Source organism: Coregonus clupeaformis, chromosome 27 (genome assembly GCF_020615455.1).
Source record: "Coregonus clupeaformis isolate EN_2021a chromosome 27, ASM2061545v1, whole genome shotgun sequence".
Classification (NCBI taxonomy): domain Eukaryota; kingdom Metazoa; phylum Chordata; class Actinopteri; order Salmoniformes; family Salmonidae; genus Coregonus; species Coregonus clupeaformis.
The window spans coordinates 29,176,191-29,198,881 of record NC_059218.1 but is presented as its reverse complement, the minus strand read 5'-3'; the positions used below and the strand labels follow the sequence as shown (position 1 = coordinate 29,198,881).

Here is a 22,691-nt window from a genome sequence, read left to right as displayed (position 1 = left end):
TCAAAAGTTTCTGCGAGAAAGCTGCACCGCGCTGCCAACAGAGCTCGGAGTTTGTTATCGGCTGTATAAGGTTACGAAATCTGACTTCATGGATATACTGTTAATGAAATGTTAGAGAAAGACGCCACTAAACAATTCAGAACATGAATTATCATATTTGTCTTCGTGAAATTTCATCAGAAATGTGTGTTTTCACCCTCTCTGGGCATAGTGGGTGGACACCCTAAAATATCTCTCTTTCTCTTTCTCACTGCAGGTCAGACGTGAAACTGCTCCTGGGTTCTTTGATTAAGAAGGGAGAGGCCGCTACCAACAACGCTTTTGCAGAGTACACGGCCGACTGGGGAGACAAGCCTAGCCAGAACACAATGAAGAAGACCGTTGTTATGATCGAAACTGACTACATCTTCCTAGTTCCTACCCAGGTTGCGTTCTACCTGCACGCCTCTAATGCCCAGTAAGTCTCCCTCATTGTTACTGTAGCACAGCCTTTCTCACCCAGTTTGTTTCCCATCCTAGCATTACATATCTGATATCTAATCATTCCTCCCCTCCTTGCCCTACCCCAGATCTGCACACACCTACTCCTACCTGTTTTCGGAAACCAGCCTCATGGCCGGGATAGTCCAACCTTATCCCAGCTGGATGGAGGCTGTCAATGCTGATGATGATGTATGTGTTCGGCAAGCCCTTCACCACGCCCCTGGCATACTGGCCCAGCCACCGCGACATCTCCAGATACTTTATTGCCTACTGGACCAACTTCGCCAGGACCGGGTAAAAAATTAGCTGCAATGCAATAATGTATCTCCCACACTGGGTGTGATTACTGTATAAAAGCCAATTTATGATTGATCTGTAAATATGGTTGGAGGTGCGTATGGAGGGTGTGACGCAATTGCGGTGTCTCCGGAGGCATGCAGAGGCCAAATTGAGCTCTGTACCGCATCGCTGGTGAGGAGGGCTCAGAATAGCTCCGCATTGACATTATTGGTTGACGGTATGTGAGGCTGAGAGGTCCTGTATAAACACAAACTCACTTCCTTGACAACTTCCTTCACAACAGCTCTACTTAACAGTTCTATGCTGCACCGCGAAGCGCAAGTATTATGAATGCCCTGACTTCTAAAGAGGCCGTATCACCGTAAATGCTGAACGGCCAATGAAGACGTCGTATTGACCATGCAGCGCCTTTCCGTGATGTTATCCTCACGAAAACTATAATAAATGGAATGTTCTCACCATTATACTTTTCTTACCATCAACCCCTTTCCCGCCACAGAGACCCCAACAAGGGGGAGTCTAAGGTGCCTGTGACCTGGCCTGCATACACCACCTCTGGGCAAAAATACCTGGAGATCAATGCTGACATGAACAGGAACTACGTCCATGAGAAGATGAGGGTGCGCTTTGTGAACTGGTGGTCTAACATCTTGCCCAGCCTGCCCTCCGTCTGTGGTAGCTCTCACTGAGCACAGACTCCCTGATGCATCATTTACAGCTACAGTTGAAGTCGGAAGTTTACGTACACCTTAGCCAAATACATTTAGACTCAGTTTTTCACAATTCCTGACATTTTAATCCTAGTAAAAATTCCCTGTCTTAGGTCAGTTAGGATCACCACTTTATTTTAAGAATGTGAAATGTCAGAATAATAGTAGAGAGAATGATTTATTTCAGCTTTTATATCTTTCATCACGTTCCCATTGGGTCAGAAGTTTACATACACTCAATTAGTATTTGGTAGCATTGCCTTTAAATTGTTTAACTTGTGTCAAACGTTTTGGGTAGCCTTCCACAAGCTTCCCACAATAAGTTGGGTGAATTTTGGCCCATTCCTCCTGACAGAGCTGGTGTAACTGAGTCAGGTTTGTAGGCGTCCTTGCTCGCACACGCTTTTTCAGTTCTGCCCACACATTTTCTGTAGGATTGAGGTCAGTGCTTTGTGATGGCCACTCCAATACCTTGACTTTGTTGTCCTTAAGCCATTTTGCCACAACTTTGGAAGTATGCTTGGGGTCATTGTCCATTTAGAAGACCCATTTGCGACCAAGCTTTAACTTCCTGACTGATGTCTTGAGATGTTGCTTCAATATATCCACATAATTTTCCTTCCTCATGATGCCATCTATTTTGTGAAGTGCACCAGTCCCTCCTGCAGCAAAGCACTCCCACAGCATGATGCTGCCACCCCTGTGCTTCACTGTTGGGATGGTGTTCTTCGGCTTGCAAGCAACCCCCTTTTTCCTCCAAACATAACGATGGTCATTATGGCCAAACAGCTCTATTTTTGTTTCATCAGACCAAAGGTCATTTCTCCAAAAAGTACAATCTTTGTCCCCATGTGCAGTTGCAAACCGTAGTCTGGCTTTTTTATGGCGGTTTTGGCGCATTGGCTTCTTCCTTGCTGAGCGGCCTTTCAGGATATGTCGATATAGGACTAGTTTTACTGTGGATATAGATACTTTTGTACCTGTTTCCTCCAGCATCTTCACAAGGTCCTTTGCTGTTGTTCTGGGATTGATTTGTACCTTTCGCACCAAAGTACATTCATCTCTAGGAGACAGAATGCGTCTCCTTCCTGAGCGGTATGACGGCTGCATGGGCCCATGGTGTTTATACTTGCGTACTATTGTTTGTATAGATGAAAGTGGTACCTTCTGGTGTTTGGAAATTGCTCCCAAGGATGAACCAGATCTGTTGAGGTCTACAATTTGTTTTCTGAGGTCTTGGCGGATTTCTTTTGATTTTCCCATGATGTCAAGCAAAAAGGCACTGAGTTTGAAGGTAGGTCTTGAAATACATCCACAGGTACACCTCCAATTGACTCAAATGATGTCAATTAGCCTATGAGAAGCTTCTAAAGCCATGACATAATTTTCTGGAATTTCCCAAGCTGTTTAAAGGCAACGTCAACTTAGTTTATGTAAACTTCTGACCCACTGGAATTGTGATACAGTGAATTATAAGTGAAATAATCAGTCTGTAAACAACTGTTGGAAGAATTACTTGTGTCATGCACAAGGTAGATGTCCTAACCGACTTGCCAAAACTATAGTTTGTTAACAAGAAATATGTGGAGTGGTTGAAAAACAAGTTTTAATGACTCCAACCTAAGTGTATGTAAACATCCGACTTCAACTGTATACAGATTGGTCTTATGTCACAAATGCAAGGCTACCAGTATCACCAGATGCATTTCTGATTGTAACCATTTTTTCTTCATTGACAAATTAAATGAATGCAATTAAGAAGCCTACCCTGTTTTCTGTTTGTAATAATGTCCATAGGGGTATACCACAAAGCAGGATCAATGAGTTAGCCAGCTAACTTTGATAGACAACCAGATTTTCTGGTTCAATAAGAAATCTAAACGTAGATATGTGTTTTTGGTGGTTGAGTCAATTAGACCACGCCCATTTCAAGCTTATCTTCCAAAAGAATAAAACGTATATTTAGGCACGTTAGCTGGCTAACTCATTGATCCTGCTTGGTATTATACCCCTCTGTCCACCAGTGAAAGGTATTGTTTGTATTTATCAAGAAATGATCTTATATGGACATTATGAACTCCTACCAATTAATATGCATTTTTATCAAAGCCTGATGGTGAAAGACACAGTATGTTGCGGTAGACCTATTCATCCAAGTTGTATCATCAGAATTTACATTGGAGTTGTTTTTCTCTGATTAGTTGCAATAGTTATTTTTGCCACCAGAGATCGCTGACGCTTTACTGAGGAAATCTACAGGTAACTGCCAAAATAAAGGATACTCTTGAGCAGGTGCTTCCAAACAGTTGTGGTTCCTGAGTAAATTAAGCAATTAACATCCCGTCATGCTTAGGGTCATGTGTAACAATGCCCAGTTGCCTTTTATTTTGGCTACCATGGCTAGAAGAGAGCTCAGTGACTTTGAACGAGTGGTCTCAATGGACCGTAGGAGGTTTAACGTGTGTGTGAGAGTTAATCACCAAATCTCAACCCAATTGAATACTTATGGAAGATTCTGGAGCGGCGCCTGAAACAGTTTTCCATCAACAAAATGCCAAATGAATGGTGTCGCATAAATCTCTGCCATTATTTTTGCAGTTACCTGTATTTCAATCAAGAGATTAGATGAGTAGCTCACAGTCACCAGCAGCAGGTTGACATTTTTTGGGATGAAAGATCAGGTAGAACCTGAGCCTAGAAACTGAGAAAAGCACCACCTATTGGACAGGAACTTTACCAGTGGCATCTTTATAGCCTACTTCAGACAACCACTCGCACGTCACAGTTCAGATCCATTTGTCAATAAGAAGCACCCACCAATGCTGGGTATAGAAAGGGGAGATGAAAGCAGAAAGTAAAAGCTGTAGTGTAAAGAAGATTGTGTTGCACTCATCCCAAGCTTGACTTCTCACCTGTTAGAGGCGTGGCCCATCTTCCAAGTGTAGCAGCTCATTTCCAAGGCACTCTGCCTCACGACCTACAGAACATGTACAGTGAGGGGAAAAAAGTATTTGATCCCCTGCTGATTTTGTACATTTGCCCACTGACAAAGAAATGATCCGTCTATCATTTTAATGGTAGGTTTATTTGAACAGTGAGAGACAGAATAACAACAAAAAAATCCAGAAAAACGCATGTCAAAAATGTTATAAATTGATTTGCATTTGAATGAGGGAAATAAGTATTTGACTCCCTCAATAAGAAAGATTTCTGGCTCCCAGGTGTCTTTTATACAGGTAACGAGCTGAGATTAGGAGCACACTCTTAAAGGGAGTGCTCCTAATCTCAGCTTTGTTACCTGTATAAAAGACACCTGTCCACAGAAGCAATCAATCAATCAGATTCCAAACTCTCCACCATGGCCAAGACCAAAGAGCTCTCCAAGGATGTCAGGGACAAGATTTTAGACCTACACAAGGCTGGAATGGGCTACAAGACCATCGCCAAGCAGCTTCGTGAGAAGGTGACAACAGTTGGTGCGATTATTTGCAAATGGAAGAAACACAAAATAACTGTCAATCTCCCTCGGCCTGGGGCTCCATGCAAGATCTCACCTCGTGGAGTTGCAATGATCATGAGAACGGTGAGGAATCAGCCCAGAACTACACAGGAGGATCTTGTCAATGATCTCAAGGCAGCTGGGACCATAGTCACCAAGAAAACAATTGGTAACACACTACGCCGTGAAGGACTGAAATCCTGCAGTGCCCGCAAGGTCCCCCTACTCAAGAAAGCACATATACAGGCCCGTCTGAAGTTTGCCAATGAACACCTGAATGATTCAGAGGAGAACTGGGTGAAAGTGTTGTGGTCAGATGAGACCAAAATCAAGCTCTTTGGCATCAACTCAACTTGCCGTGTTTGGAGGAGGAGGAATGCTGCCTATGACCCCAAGAACACAACCCCCACCGTCAAACATAGAGGTGGAAACATTATGCTTTGGGGGTGTTTTTCTTTGGGGGTGGACAGGACAACTTCACCGCATCAAAGGGACGATGGACGGGGCCATGTACCATCAAATCTTGGGTGAGAACCTCCTTCCCTCAGCCAGGGCATTGAAAATGGGTCGTGGATGGGTATTCCGGCATGACAATGACCCAAAACACACAGCCAAGGCAACAAAGGAGTGGCTCAAGAAGAAGCACATTAAGGTCCTGGAGTGGCCTAGCCAGTCTCCAGACCTTAATCCCATAGAATATCAGTGGAGGGAGCTGAAGGTTCGAGTTGCCAAACGTCAGCCTCTAAACCTTAATGACTTGGAGAAGATCTGCAAAGAGGAGTGGGACAAAATCCCTCCTGAGATGTGTGCAAACCTGGTGCCCAACTACAAGAAACGTCTGACCTCTTTGATTGCCAACAAGGGTTTTGCCACCAAGTACTAAGTCATGTTTTGCAGAGGGGTCAAATACTTATTTCCCTCATTAAAATGCAAATCAATTTATAACATTTTTGACATGTGTTTTTCTGAATTTCTTTGTTGTTATTCTGTCTCTCACTGTTCAAATAAACCTACCATTAAAATTATAGACTGATCATGTCTTTGTCAGTGGGCAAACATCCAAAATCAGCAGTGGATCAAATACTTTTTTCCCTCACTGTATGCCACACCTGACGACAAGCCTAGAAACTATTAAATCAGTAGCATTTTTTTACTGTGGTCAAGTGAGCCCACCAGGGACAGATATTTTTGAAATACCACACAAATGACTGAAATGAGTGGCTACTCTGACCCTGACAAACAGATCAATCTGGTCTTCAATTCAAACAAACACTAGCCAGGGCCAATGAAGCAAGACATATTGTACAATATTAGGAGGCTATTATATATATAAATATATATATATATATATATATATATAAACAGTACCAGTCAAAAGTTTGGACACACCTACTTATTCCAGGGTTCTTTATTTTTGAAATGTTCTACATTGCAGAATAATAGTGAAGACATCAAAATTATGAAATAACACGTGGAATCATGTAGTAACCAAAAAAGTGTTAAACAAATGAAAATATACAGTTGAAGTCGGACGTTTACATACACCTGACATTTTAATCCTAGTAAAAAATCCCTGTCTTAGGTCAGTTAGGATCACCACTTTATTTTAAGAATGTGAAATGTCAGAATAATAGTAGAGAGAATGATTTATTTCAGCTTTTATATCTTTCATCACGTTCCCAGTGGGTCAGAAGTTTACATACACTCAATTAGTATTTGGTAGCATTGCCTTTAAATTGTTTAACTTGTGTCAAACGTTTTGGGTAGCCTTCCACAAGCTTCCCACAATAAGTTGGGTGAATTTTGGCCCATTCCTCCTGACAGAGCTGGTGTAACTGAGTCAGGTCTGTAGGCGTCCTTGCTCGCACACGCTTTTTCAGTTCTGCCCACACATTTTCTGTAGGATTGAGGTCAGTGCTTTGTGATGGCCACTCCAATACCTTGACTTTGTTGTCCTTAAGCCATTTTGCCACAACTTTGGAAGTGTGCTTGGGATATTGTCCATTTGGAAGACCCATTTGCGACCAAGCTTTAACTTCCTGACTGATGTCTTGAGATGTTACTTCAATATATCCATATCATTTTCCTTCCTCATGATGCCATCTATTTTATGAAGTGCACCAGTCCCTCCTGCAGCAAAGCACCCCCACAGCATGATGCTGCCACCCCCGTTCTTCACGGTTGGGATGGTGTTCTTCGGCTTGCAAGTTCCCCCTATTTCCTCCAAACATAACGATGGTCATTATGGCCAAACAGTTCAAAAAGTACGATATTTGTTCCCATGTGCAGTTGCAAACCATAGTCTGGCTTTTTTATGGCGGTTTTGGAGCAGTGGCTTCTTCCTCGCTGAGCGGCCTTTCAGGTTATGTCGATATAGGACTCGTTTTACTGTGGATATAGATACTTTTGTACCTGTTTCCTCCAGCATCTTCACAAGTCCCTTTGCTGTTGTTCTGGGATTGATTTGCACTTTTCGCACCAAAGTACGTTCATCTCTAGGAGACAGAACGCGTCTCCTTCCTGAGCGGTATGACGGCTGCATGGGCCCATGGTGTTTATACTTGCGTACTATTGTTTGTACAGATGAACGTGGTACCTTCAGGCGTTTGGAAATTTTTCCCAAGGATGAACCAGACTTGTGGAGGTCTACAATTATTTTTCTGAGGTCTTGGCTGATTTCTTTTGATTTTACCATGATGTCAAGCAAAAAGGCACTGGGTTTGAAGGTAGGCCTTGAAATACATCCACAGGTACACCTCCAATTCACTCAAATGATGTCAATTAGCCTATCAGAAGCTTCTAAAGCCATGACATCATTTTCTGGAATTTCCTAAGCTGTTTAAAGGCACAGTCAACTTAATGTACAGTGGGGAGAACAAGTATTTGATACACTGCCGATTTTGCATGTTTTCCTACTTACAAAGCATGTAGAGGTCTGTAATTTTTGTCATAGGTACACTTCAACTGTGAGAGACGGAATCTAAAACAAAAATCCAGAAAATCACATTGTATGATTTTTAAGTAATTATTTTGCATTTCATTGCATGACATAAGTATTTGATCACCTACCAACCAGTAAGAATTCCGGCTCTCACAGACCTGTTAGTTTTTCTTTAAGAAGCCCTCCTGTTCTCCACTCATTACCTGTATTAACTGCACCTGTTTGAACTTGTTACCTGTATGAAAGACACCTGTCCACACACTCAATCAAACAGACTCCAACCTCTCCACAATGGACAAGACCAGAGAGCTGTGTAAGGACATCAGGGATAAAATTGTAGACCTGCACAAGGCTGGGATGGGCTACAGGACAATAGGCAAGCAGCTTGGTGAGAAGGCAACAACTGTTGGCGCAATTATTAGAAAATGGAAGAAGTTCAAGATGACGGTCAATCACCCTCGGTCTGGGGCTCCATGCAAGATCTCACCTTGTGGGGCATCAATGATCATGAGGAAGGTGAGTGATCAGCCCAGAACTACACGGCAGGACCTGGTCAATGACCTGAAGAGAGCTGGGACCACAGTCTCAAAGAAAACCATTAGTAAAACACTACACCATCATGGATTAAAATCCTGCAGCGCACGCAAGGTCCCCCTGCTCAAGCCAGCGCATGTCCAGCCCCGTCTGAAGTTAGCCCATGACCATCTTTTAATGACTCCAACCTAAGTGTATGTAAACGTCCGACTTCAACTGTATTTTATATTTGAGATTCTTCAAAGTAGCCACCCTTTGCCTTGATAACACTCTTGGCTTTCTCTCAACCAGCTTCATGAGGTAGTCACCTGGAATGCATTTCAATTAACAGGTGTGGTTTGTTAAAAGTTCATTTGTGAAATGTTTTTCCTTCTTAATGTGTTTGAGCCAATCAGTTGTGTTGTGTCAAGGTAGGGGTGTTATACAGAAGATAGCCCTATTTGGTAAAATACCAAGTCCATATTATGGCAAGAACAGCTCAAATAAGCAAAGAGAAACAACAGTCCATCATTACTTTAAGACATGAAGGTCAGTCAATCCAGAAAATGCCAAGAACTTTGAAAGTTTCTTTAAGTGCAGTCACAAAAACGCTATGATGAAACTGGCTCTCATGAGGACCGCCACAGGAAAGGAAGACCCAGAGTTACCTCTGCTGTAGAGGATAAGTTCATTAGAGTTAACTGCACCTCAGAAATTACAGCCCAAAGAAATGATTCACAGAGTTCAAGTAACAGACACATCTCAACATCAACTGTTCAGAGGAGACTGTGTGAATCAGGCCTTCATGGTCGAATTGCTGCAAAGAAACCCCTACTAAAGGACACCAATAAGAATAAAAAAATAACGACATTTTACTATCTCCACATTCTTTATTTTTATCTAGTTATTACTATTAAAGTGAACTTTAATGAGCCTTATCTAAGAAATGTCACTGTCCAAATGTCTGGTAGACATTTGTGAGATGTGTGGGAGAGGTAGATCACAAATCCATTGTCATTGCCATGGCAGACCATAATATGACCATATTGTACCAGCTCTAAAATGGGGAAAAACAATGTTTCTTCCTATTACAGTGAACTCTGAGGGAACATAATTCAAGAAAAAAATATTTGAAGCATTTTGTGACGTGTGCCACTAGCTAATCGATAATCCATTGTCATTACCATGGCAGACCATAAGATACCCATGTTATGCCAGCTCAAGGATGGGAAAAGGTTTTTTTCCCCCTATTAAAGTGAACTTTGAGGGAACATAATTCATAGCTAAAACAGTAAAAATGTATTTAAAAAATTTTTTACACTAGTCCATCAATAATCAATCATTACCATTGTTGACCATAAGATGCCCATGTTATGACAGCTGAACTTTGAAGGAACATAATTCATGTTTAAAACAGTAAATATGGACAGTAAACATTTTGTGACGTGTGCCACTACTATATCAATAATCCATTGTCTTTACCATGGCAGACCATAAGATGCCCATCTTATGCCTGCTCGTTAATGGGAAAAAGGCTTTTGAGCATCTTATGGTCCATCATGGTAATGACAATGGATTATTGATCTACTAGTTCTTTGAGCAGCCGGTGCCCCTCTTCCTTCCTCCACCCATCTTCTCTCGCCTGGACAGTGCTGTGGACTATAACTACCGACCTGAAATCCAACACAAGTAAGCAGGGGCACTGGGGCAGGAGTGGGAGCAGCACATTTTCACCCTCATCAGAGGTAGTGTGTTCAGCTCAGAAACAAATATTCCAATGGAAGTCAACATATAATGTGTCAGCAATAATGCGTAAGAATTCCCAACAACTTTACACAATGGTATGTTCAACAACAGGAGCAAGACAAGAAGCCCCTTATTTAGTTATAAAGATGCAGGTGCTAATAGATGTGGCCATTGGCCAACCCATAGGGGTTATTAGCTAAACCATTGTGGTCTTGTATCTTCTGTGCAGAGAAGGCTATTGTCCCCCGATAGACTCCAGGGATAATCGAAATGGTTTGAGTCGACCTCGTCGGCCTCACAACGCCATCTTCCTCAACTTTGACGACCAGAACATCCCCACGGAGCCCCTGGAGGCTGCCAAGGTCAACTGGAAGAGAGTGTGTGTTCACCCCAGTGACATAAAGGCAGAGGAACAAATGAGGTCAGTATACTTTGCATTGGGCTTCTGAGGTTGTTACTCTGTTATTTTATTCACAAGCCATTGTGAAGACTGCAGGAATTCACACAAAGCGGGGTGATGTTTTCACGTTTTTAAACTATTTTTACTATTGTTAATCACATATGCATAGGAACATAGCTTTTGTTTCAGTTTGAGCCTTTGTTTTTTTTTATCCTAATGCTATTTCAAGACCGAAACATTTACTTGAGTGTTAGCCTATAGGCTAGTTTGTATTTGATCCCTCTAATTTAGAGAGAATTACAATGGACACTCTCAGTCCTTGATGACGTTACCCAGTGCCTAGCAGTTTACAAACCTTTTGCGGAAAAATGCATTGAAAATATAGGGAGCGTTACCGACAATCAAAGTTTACCCACCTAATTATTTTACCACTACATCACTGACATTACCTGCCCACCTACCCTATATGTTTTATATCACCATGTACAGTGGATGTTCCTACGGTATTTGTTTGCCCATAGGAAAAATTTGTTGCTCAATTAGGTATTTTTCTGATCTCCTGAAATGTATTGGATTCTTTCTGTTTTGAATCATGTAGTCTGATTTCTCTCTCCTAAAGGCGCTTTGGGAGAAATACAAAGAAGTAAAAGAGAAGCTGTTGTTGAGACTTGTGATATGGAAAATGTACACATGGGAAATGTTACGTACATTGCTTTGATATCCCATCTGTGTTATCTTTTCCCAAACCACACTGTGTGTAGATGTTTGAGAGCCGGCCCATCTGGTCCGGGTACGCGGTCAAGGCCAACCTGGACATCCACCCTGATAAACTGAAGCTGCTGCTCCCTATCGTGGCCTACTATATGGTGAGGAGACCTAGACCAGTCAATGGAAAAAGCAACAGGAAACACCTCCAAAAATAGCGTATGTCTGCTTTCTAACTGTCACCATGGATACTACAGCCCAAGCTCAAGGTCACATACCTGTATACCATTCACCAGGATGCCAATTGTTTGGCAGTCTGCATATTCTCTGAGACCTAACTAATCTATATGGGGAGGAGTCCTAAACCAGTCCGGGGTCAATGAAGGGAAATAGGGCATCTCTCCATTTACATGCCATGTCTTATTCAATTCACTTGAATTTAAATTAACCTCTTGAGAGAAGTAGAAATGGATGTTGGTGAGAGAGAGAAAGAAGACGCAAACATGAACATCTATTTGATCGATATACATTACATGACCAAAGGTATGTGGACACCTGCTCATCGAACATCTCATTCCAAAATCATGGGCCCTCTCCTTTTCTCCCTATACACCAAGTCACTTGGCTCTGTCATATCCTCACATGGCCTTTCCTATCATTGCTACGCTGACGATACACAACTAATCTTCTCCTTTCCCCCTTCTGATAACCAGGTGGCGAATCGCATCTCTGCATGTCTGGCAGACATATCAGTATGGATGACGGATCACCACCTCAAGCTGAACCCTGGCAAGACGGAGCTGCTCTTCCTCCCGGGGAAGGACTGCCCGTTCCATGATCTCGCCATCACGGTAGACAACTCCGCTGTGTCCTCCTCCCAGAGTGCGAAGAGCCTAGGCGTGACCCTGGACAACACCCTGTCGTTCTCCGCCAACATCAAGGCGGTGACCCGCTCCTGCAGGTTCATGCTCTACAACATTCGGAGAGTGCGACCCTGCCTTACACAGGAAGCGGCGCAGGTCCTGGTCCAGGCACTTGTCATCTCCCGTCTGGACTACTGCAACTCGCTGTTGGCTGGGCTCCCTGCCTGTGCCATTAAACCCCTACAACTCATCCAGAATGCCGCAGCCCGTCTGGTGTTCAACCTTCCCAAGTTCTCTCACGTCACCCCCCTCCTCCGCACACTCCACTGGCTTCCAATTGAAGCTCGCATCCGCTACAAGACCATGGTGCTTGCCTTTGGAGCAGTGAGGGGAACGGCACCCCTGTACCTTCAGGCTCTGATCAGTCCCTACACCCAAACGAGGACATTGCGTTCATCCACCTCTGGCCTGCTGGCTCCCCTTCCTCTGCGGAAGCACAGCTCCCGCTCAGCCCAGTCAAAACTGTTCGCTGCTCTGGCACCCCAATGGTGGAACAAGCTCCCTCATGACGCCAGGACAGCGGAGTCACTCACCACCTTCCGGAGACATTTGAAACCCCACCTCTTTAAGGAATACCTGGGATAGGCTAAAGTATTCCCCCCCCCCCCCAAATTGTAAAGTGGTTACCCCACTGGCTATAGGGTGAACGCACCAATTTGTGAGTCGCTCTGGCTAAGAGCGTCTGCTAAATGACGTTAATGTGCCCTTGAGCAAGGCACTTAACCCTAATTGCTCCTGTAAGTCGCTCTGGTTAAGAGCGTCTGCTAAATGACTAAAATGTAAATGTAATATGGAGTTGGTCTCCCCTTTGCTGCTATAACAGCCTCCGCTCTTCTGGGAAGGCTTTCCACTAGATGTTTGAACATTGCTGCGGGGACTTGCTTCCATTCAGCCACAAGAGCATTAGTGAGGTTGGGCACTGATGTTGGGCGATTGGGCCTGGCTCGCAGTCGGCGTTCCAATTCATCCCAAAGATGTTCGATGGGGTTGAGGTCAGGGCTCTGTGCAGGCCAGTCAAGTTCGTCCACACCGATCTCGACAAACCATGTCTGTATGGACCTCGCATTGTTATGCTGAAACAGGAAGGGCCTTCCCCAAACTGTTGCCACAAAGTTGGAAACACAGAATCATCTAGAATGTCATTATCTGCTGTAACGTTAAGATTTCCCTTCACTGGAACTAAGGGGCCTAGCCCGAACCATGAAAAACAGCCCCAGACCATTATTCATCTTCCACCAAACCTTACAGTTGGCAATATGCATTCGGGCAGGTAGCGTTCTCCTGGCTTTGTGCATGGTGATCGTAGGCTTGTGTGCGGCTTCTTGGCCATGGAAACCCATTTCATGAAGCTCCCGACGAACAGTTCTTGTGCTGACGTTGCTTCCAGAGACAGTTTGGAACTCGGTAGTGAGTGTTGCAACCTAGGACAGACGATCTTGGCGGTCCCGTTCTGTGAGCTTGTGTGGCCTACCACTTGGCGGCTAAGCCATTGTTGCTCCTAGACATTTCCACTTCACAATAACAGCATTTATAGTTGACTGGGTCAGCTCTACCAGGGCAGACATTCGATTAACTGACTAGTTGGAAAGGTGGCATCCTATGATGGTGCAATGTTGAAAGTCACTGAGCTCTTAAATAAGACCATTCTAATGTCAATGTTTGTCTATGGAGATTGCATGGGTGTGTGCTCAATTTTATACACCTGTCAGCAATGGGTGTAGCTGACAGGTGTACACAGGATAACACAGTGCCACCGACCCGGCCCACTACCAAGGACTGTGGGCTCTCCTTCTCTGTGGCCGAAGTGAGTAAGACATTTAAGCATGTTAACCCCCGCAAGGCTGCCGGCCCAGACGGCATCCCTAGCCGCGTCCTCAGAGCATGCACACACCAGCTGGCTGGTGTGTTTACGGACATATTCAATCTCTCCCTATCCCAGTCTGCTGTCCCCACATGCTTCAAGATGGCCACCATTGTTCCTGTACCCAAGAAAGCAATGGTAACTGAACTAAATGACTATCGCCCCGTGAAGTGCTTTGAGAGACTAGTCAAGGATCATATCACCTCTACCTTACCTGTCACCCTAGACCCACTTCAATTTACTTACCGCCCCAATAGATCCACAGACGATGCAATCACCATCAAACTGCACACTGCCCTATCCCATCTGGACAAGAGGAATACCTATGTAAGAATGATCTTCATTGACTATAGCTCAGCATTCAACACCATAATACCCTCCAAGCTCATCATTAAGCTTGAGGCCCTGGGTCTGAACCCCGCCCTGTGCAACTGGGTCCTGGACTTCCTGACGGGCCGCCCCCAGGTGGTGAAGGTAGGAAACAACACTTCCACTTCGCTGATCCTCAACACTGGGGCCCCACAAGGGTGGGTGCTCAGCTCCCTCCTTTACTCCCTGTTCAGCCATGACTGCGTGGCCAAGCACGCCTCCAACTCAATCATCAAGTTTGCAGACGACACAACAGTAGTAGGCTTGATTACCAACAATGACGAGACAGCCTACAGGGAGGACGTGAGGGCTCTGGGAGTGTGGTGCCAGGAAAATAACCTCTCACTCAACGTCAACTAAACAAAGATGATCGTGGACTTCAGGAAACAGCAGAGGGTGCACCCCCCTATCCACATCGACGGGACCGCAGTGGAGAAGGTAGTAAGCTTCAGGTTCCTTGGCGTAAACATCACTGACAAACTGAAATGGTCCACCCACACAGACAGTGTGGTGAAGAAGGCGCAACATAGCATCTTCAACCTCAGGAGGCTGAAGAAATGTGGCTTGGCAACTAAAACCCTCACAAACTTTTACAATGCACAATTGAGAGCATCCTGTCGGGCTGTATCACCACCTGGTACAGCAACTGCACCGCCCGCAACCGTAGGGCTCTCCAGAGGGTGGTGCGGTCTGCCGAACGCATTACCGGGGGCAAACTACCTGCCCTCCAGGACACGTACATCACCCGATGTCACAGGAAGGCCAAAAAGATCATCAAGGACATCAACCACCCGAGCCACTGCCTGTTCACCCCGCTATCATCCAGAAGGCGAGGTCAGTACAGGTGCATCAAAGCTGGGACCAAGAGACTGAAAAACGTATTCTATCTCAAGGCCATCAGACTGTTAAATAGCCATCACTAGCACATTAGAGGCTGCTGCTGCCTATTGAAATCACTGGCCACTTTAAGAAATGGAACACTAGTCACTTTAATAATGTTTACATATCTTGCATTACTGATCTCATATGTATATACTGTCTTCTATAATATTCTACTGTATCTTAGTCCGTGCCGCTCTGTCATTGCTCGTCCATATATGTACTGTATATGCTATACAATTTCCATCGAAACTACGACCCCTGCAAGACACCAGAGGCCAAGAAATACCAGGTGCTGGACTTCAGGATCCGCTGCAGTACCAAGCACGGTGAGGAGTGGGGGCAGGGTGGAGGTTTGATTCAAACTAATCTGGAGGGACAATTTAATCCTACACCCTTTGTTAATCCAGTCATCATGCATTGTTTTATGAGACTGTGTTTTCCCCCCTGTGACTGTCTTTAGGATATACTATAAATGACATGCCAGTGAAGGCCAAGAGGAGCACGTTCAACTATACCCTGCTAATCACAGTTAACAAAGCAGGTGAGCAACTGGGCATAGGTCTGGGGTATGTGTGTGACTAGGTCTGGGGTATGTGTGTGACTAGGTCTGTGTGTGTGTGCGTGTGTGTTTGTGTGCATGTGTATTGGTGATGATTGTCTCGCTAATGTTCCTCTTTATTGATCAGTGCCCCAGGCTGCTAATGTGACATATTTAGCCCCTGAGGGCCCTGCTGGTGGACTTAGTGCTAATATAACCAGTTACCAGCTCAAGGTAAGAGACTATTGACTTCCCCACTACTTACTCACTCTCTACATGTTATACTGTACTTACAAGAATGACACAGTAATAAGACCTCACATGCAACCCCCCTCTACCCTGTCTCCTGTTTGTCCAGGAGTCATCGTACATATTCCGAGATGGGACCCACAGGCAGTTCTACCAGCTCTGTGATCGGGAATTGGAGAGGTAAGATCCAACGTAGTATATGGGCGATTCCATACGACATTGGCCCAAAGATATTCATAATGTTTTGGATCTTCCTGAAATAAAATCCATAGAAAGGTCCTTTGGTGGAAGGGTGTTCGGTATACCTTTTGAAATCTGTATCCAAAATAATTATTGAGAAATAAATAATTAAAGTTGGGACAATTTTAACATTTTGCACCCAGGTTGTTTGGCATAACTTTGAAATCTGTATCCAAAATAATTATGTTTAACATTTTGGCCTTACCAGGTCTTCTTTAAGACATTACAATGGTGAGTCTGTAGATGCTACAAAGCCAGTGTTAGTGTCATTTGAAACAGTATTGTGTGCTCTGAAATATGAGTAGTGCTGAGATTAAGAATACAATGTCTATACATTAATTTATGGATCATAAAAAATATAAACGTACATTTCTTAAAAGTACCCTTTGTGATTTTCAGTATTTGGCATATTGTTTTAGACAATATACTCTACAACTACATCACATTTCCAGAGTGGGCTATCTGCTACTTTTTAAGTTATGATACATTTTATGAGCAACACCAACACATTGAATGGGAAAATGGATTCAAATGAACTCCCTCTGCTGGTGACTCACTGAATGTGCGATCCTAAAGGAGGGCTGTGATTGGCCTATAATTTAAATAAATAAAATGGGTCAGATCACACAGTAAGGTTTCAAATGACACCAAGAATGGCTTTGTAGCATATAAAGCTTCTACAGACTCATTGTTGTAGTGTCTAAAAGAAGGCGTGTGTTAAGGCCAAAATGTGAAACATTGCCTAACTTTAATCAATTATTTCTCAGTAATGATTTTGGATACAGACTTCAAAGGTATGCCAAACATCCTTCCCCAAGGGACCTTTTTATGGATTTCATTTCAGAAAGATTCAAAACATCATAACTAGAGTGCCGTCAGAAAGTATTCATACCCCTTGACTTATTCCAGATTTTGTTTTATTACAGCCTGAATTCAAAAATAATTACATGTATTATATTTCTCACTATTTACATACAATACTCCATAATGACAAAGTCCCCAAAAAGTTTGTTGGATTTTTAGCAAATTTATTGAAAATTAAATGCAGAATTATCTCATTTACATTAGCATTCTCACCCCTGAGTCAATACTTTGTAAAGCATATTTGGCATTGATCACAGCTGTGTCTTTCTGGGCAAGTCTCTAAGTGCTTTCCACACCTGGATTGTGCAACATCTGCCCATTTATTATTTTCAAAATTCTTCAAGCTCTGTCAAATTGGTTGCTGATCATTGCTAGACAACAATTTTCAGGTCTTGTCATAGATTTTGAAGTAGATTTAAGTCAAAATTGTAACTCGGCCACACCATTCACATTCTTCTTGGTAAGCAACTCCAGTGTTTTTTTTTTTTTTTACCCATCTACCAATAGGTGCCCTTCTTTTGCGAGGCATTGGAAAACCTCCCTGGTCTCTGTGTTTGAAATTCACTGCTCGACTGAGGGACCTTACAGATAATTGTGTGTATTTGTATTTGTATTTATTATGGATCCCCATTAGCTGCTGCCAAGGCAGCAGCTACTCTTCCTGGGGTCCAGCAAAATTAAGGCAGTTATACATTTTTTAAAATGTTACAATACATTCACAACAAATTTCACAACATATTAAGTGTGTGCCCTCAGGTCCCTACCACATATCTAGAACACAAAATCCATGTGTACGTGTGTGTGTATAATGCGTATGTTATCATGTGTGTGTATGCATGTGCCTGTGTTTGTGTCTCTTCACGGTCCCTGCTGTTCCATAAGGTGTATTTTTATCTGTTTTTTTAAATCAAATTTTACTGCTTGCACGAGTTACTTGATGTGAAATAGAGTTCCATGTAGTCATGGCTCTGTGCACCTCCCATAGTCTGTTCTGGACTTGGGGACTGTGAAGAGACCTCTGGTGGCATGTCTTGTGGGGTATGCATGGGTGTCCGAGCTGTGTGCCAGTAGTTCAAACAGACAGCTTGGTGCAATCAACATGTCAATACCTCTCACAAATACAAGTAGTGATGAAGTCAATCTCTCCATTTTTATCCAGGAGAGATTGACATGCATTTGATTAATGTTAGCTCTCTGTGTATGTCCAAGGGCCAGCCGTGCTGCCCTGTTCTGAGCCAATTGTCCCTTTTGTGGCACCTGACCACACAACTGAACAGTAGTCCAGGTGCGACACAACTAGGGCCTGTAGGACCTGCCTTGTTGATAGTGCTGTTAAGAATGCAGAGAATCTCCTTATTATGGACAGACTTCTCCCCATCCTAGCTACTGTTGTGTCAATATGTTTGGACCATGACAGTTGGTTACTCCAAGCAGTTTAGTCTCCTCAACTTGCTCAACTTGCTCAATTTCCACATTATTCATTACAAGATTTAGTTGAGGTTTAGGGTTTAGTGAATGATTTCTCCCAAATACAATGCTTTTAGTTTTTGAAATATTTAGGACTAACTTTATTCCTTGCCACCCATTCTGAAACTAACTGCAACTCTTTGTTAAGTGTTGCAGTCATTCCAGTCGCTGTGGTAGCTGACGTGTATAGTATTGAGTCATCCGCATACATAGACACACTGGCTTTACTCAAAGCCAGTGGCATGTCGTTAGTAAAGATTGAAAAAAAGTAAGGTGCCTAGACTGCTGCCCTGGGGAATTAATGATTCTATGTGGATTTTGTTGGAGAGCCTTCCATTAAAGAACACCCTCTGTATTCTGTTAGACAGGTAGCTCTTTATTCACAATATAGCAGGGTGTGTAAAGCCATAATACATACGTTTTTCCAGCAACAGACTATGCTCGATAATGTCAAAAGCCGCACTGAAGTCTAACAAAATCGCTTTTTATCATCAATTTCTCTCAGCCAATCATCAGTCATTTGTGTAAGTGCTGAGCTTGTTGAATATCCTTCCCTATAAGTGTGCTGAAAGACTGTTGTCAATTTGTTTACTGTAAAATAGCATTGTATCTGGTATGTGTGGGTCACAGAGATGAGGCAGTCATAAATAAAATCATGTTAAACACTATTATTGCACAGAGAGTGAGTCCATGCAACTTATTATGTGACTAGCTAAGCACATTTTTACTCTTGAACTTCTTTAGGCTTGCCATAACAAAGGGGTTGAATACTTATTGACTCAAGACATTTCAGCTTTTCGTTTTTTAATGAATTAGAAAACAAATTGAAAAACATAATTCCACTTTGACATTATGGGGGATTGTGTGTAGGCCAGTGACAAAAACAAATCTCTATTTAATCCATTTTAAATTCAGGCTATAACACAACAAAATGTGGAAAATGTTAAGGGGTGTGAATACTTTCTGAAGACACTGTATCTTTGGGCCAATCTCGTTTGGAATTGCAGTGCAAAGATCTCTGCATGTTGTTATCTGTTTGTGTCTAATGTTATGACCCTGCTCCTGGCTCAGCATAAGGAACGTGATCAGTCGGAACGACGGCCAGGAGAAGGAGTGTGACGAGAGGGACGGCTGGTGTCTGTCCCACACCTCTGATGACCTCCGAGATATCATGTCCTCCATGATCAAGCAGGTTATCCGTGCCAAGAGGCCAGGTGAGACCTCTCTCTAACACTGGCGCAGCACTCACCTATGATCGACCTGGCCTGGAGTCAAACCACAGAGTTTGACTTCATGGTGAATAGGTGTTCAGTGTGTCTTGAAGTGCAGTTCTATTATAAGAGTTGAATGAGAACCCCCTGGTCGGGGATAAAACTGTTACAGTACACAACAAGTGATGACTACAGTCCTTCCCACATGTCAAGTTGCTGTTTATTAATGTTCAGATGTGGTGCTGGGAAAAATAGTTTTAATGCCTAATTTAGATATTTTTTTCATAGTTTTTCCGACATTTGATAGGCAATTTTGTTACTCAAGTTGTCTATATTTAAATAGATGCAACTTCTCTTCTATAATTTCTTGTTGCCCTAGACCAGGGTTTCCCAAACTCAGTCCCCCCCCCGCCCTAGAAACCCTGCCCTAGACGTCTAAATAAAGCCTTGCTCACCCAAATAATGTAAAATCGATAGGATTCTCTTTAATTTATTTTTCTCTCACGGAGCGAGGACGTTAAGTGATTGGGGAGAAAATGCAATAACTCTAAAACAGAGGAAAGATTTTCAGTTCAAAATGTACAATTTACATCAGTTTGACCGGTTTTAAGGAAATGAAAGTCTGGGAAAACGATCTAACTTGTTTCTGATAATATTAAAGTTCTACTTGGGTGCATATTTTATGTGGTTGGTTGGAATACTGTCAGCTTTTATATTGCTGAAAAATATAGCTATCAGTTGGTGAGTTTATCTGGCTGTGCACATAACCATAACCAATGGAAAAAGTGACAGGAAACACTTTCAACACACCTCCAAAAATAGTGTATGTCTACTATCTAACTCTGTCACCATGCATGCTACTGCCCACACCCAAGGTCACATACCTGTATACCATCCACCAGGATGCCATTTGTTTTGCTGCCTGTCTGCATATTCTCTGACACCTAACTAATCTATCAATTGCATAGATTGAGTTAAATGAGATGCAAAATATTTAGTAATGTGATGGGCTCTGATCGAACATCTTATAGACCACTTATAGTTCTACTTTATAATTATTGCCCCCACCTGGTATCCCAGGTCTACATCTGGCCCTGGTTAATGAAAAAATGACTTCAAGGTCCAGATTTGAACTTGAGGGTTATAGACACTAGTAGAAATGGTCATCTTGAATCAGTTGAAAATAAACATATCATATACCAGGGCCCAACATGGAAGCTACAATGACAACGTCCCTCCCATGTTTATGTTTCTCTGTTACCAACTGTCTGGGTAGAGCGGAAAATATCATATGCCTCCCAGTCAAAACAGTTGGCACATATACAGTGAGGGAAAAAAGTATTTGATCCCCTGCTGATTTTGTACGTTTGCCCACTGACAAAGAAATGATCAGTCTATAATTTTAATGGTAGGTTTATTTGAACAGTGAGAGACAGAATAACAAAACAAAAATCCAGAAAAGCGCATGTCAAAAATGTTATAAATTGATTTGCATTTTAATGAGGGAAATAAGTATTTGACCCCCTTTCAATCAGAAAGATTTCTGGCTCCCAGGTGTCTTTTATACAGGTAACAATCTGAGATTAGGAGCACACTCTTAAAGGGAGTGCTCCTAATGTCAGCTTGTTACCTGTATAAAAGACACCTGTCCACAGAAGAAATCAATCAATCAGATTCCAAACTCTCCACCATGGCCAAGACCAAAGAGCTCTCCAATGATGTCAGGGACAAGATTGTAGACCTACACAAGCCTGGAATGGGCTACAAGACCATCGCCAAGCAGCTTGGTGAGAAGGTGACAACAGTTGGTGCGATTATTCGCAAATGGAAGAAACACAAAATAACTGTCAATCTCCCTCGGCCTGGGGCTCCATGCAAGATCTCACCTCGTGGAGCTGCAATGATCATGAGAAGGGTGAGGAATCAGCCCAGAACTACACGGGAGGATCTTGTCAAGGATCTCAAGGCAGCTGGGACCATAGTCACCAAGAAAACAATTGGTAACACACTACGCCGTGAAGGACTGAAATCCTGCAGCGTCCGCAAGGTCCCCCTACTCAAGAAAGCACATATACATGCCCTTTGGCATCAACTCAACTCGCCGTGTTTGGAGGAGGAGGAATGCTGCCTATGACCCCAAGAACACCATCCCCACTGTCAAACATGGAGGTGGAAACATTATGCTTTGGGGATGTTTTTCTGCTAAGGGGACAGGACAACTTCACCGCATCAAAGGGACGATGGACAGGGCCATGTACCATCAAATCTTGGGTGAGAACCTCCTTCCCTCAGCCAGGGCATTGAAAATGGGTCGTGGATGGGTATTCCAGCATGACAATGACCCAAAACACACGGCCAAGGCAATAAAGGAGTGGCTCAAGAAGAGGCACATTAAGGTCCTGGAGTGGCCTAGTCAGTCTCCAGACCTTAATCCCATAGAAAAAATTTTTGTCCCATGGAATAAATGTTGTAGATCTTAATGTTTTTCCACAAAATCCTGGACTATCGGACCACCATTTTATTACGTTTGCAATCGCAACAAATAATCTGCTCAGACCCCAACCAAGGAGCATCAAAAGTCGTGCTATAAATTCTCAGACAACACAAAAATTCATTGATGCCCTTCCAGACTCCTTCTGCCTACCCAAGGACGTCAGAGGACAAAAATCAGTTAACCACTTAACTGAGGAACTCAATTTAACCTTGCACAATACCCTAGATGCAGTTGCACCCCTAAAAACGAAAGACATTTGTCATAAGAAACTAGCTCCCTGGTATACAGAAAATACC

The 22,691-nt window shown here is 43.1% G+C and overlaps 1 protein-coding gene across 1 annotated transcript; it reads left to right on the top strand.

Annotated features, from left to right (window-relative positions):
* The first annotated feature begins 670 nt into the window (after nucleotides 1-670).
* On the top strand, nucleotides 671-20,012 carry LOC121542213 (general transcription factor 3C polypeptide 5-like). The gene is made up of 11 exons (XM_045208282.1): nucleotides 671-777; nucleotides 1,283-1,403; nucleotides 10,038-10,135; nucleotides 10,422-10,617; nucleotides 11,354-11,476; nucleotides 12,884-12,900; nucleotides 15,579-15,658; nucleotides 15,793-15,873; nucleotides 16,019-16,104; nucleotides 16,229-16,299; nucleotides 19,762-20,012. Exons 1-11 carry the CDS (start codon nucleotides 671-673, stop codon nucleotides 19,919-19,921), a joined length of 1,140 nt encoding a protein of 379 aa, XP_045064217.1. The 3' UTR covers nucleotides 19,922-20,012.
* The last annotated feature ends 2,679 nt before the right edge of the window (nucleotides 20,013-22,691 follow it).

Coding starts and splice junctions, on each gene's coding strand:
- LOC121542213 (XM_045208282.1), top strand. CDS start 671: ATGTATGTGTTCGGCAAGCCCTTCACCACGCCCCTGGCATACTGGCCC. Junction 10,136..10,421: donor CGACCTGAAATCCAACACAA/GTAAGCAGGGGC, acceptor TCTTCTGTGCAG/AGAAGGCTATTGTCCCCCGA. Junction 15,659..15,792: donor CCGCTGCAGTACCAAGCACG/GTGAGGAGTGGG, acceptor GACTGTCTTTAG/GATATACTATAAATGACATG.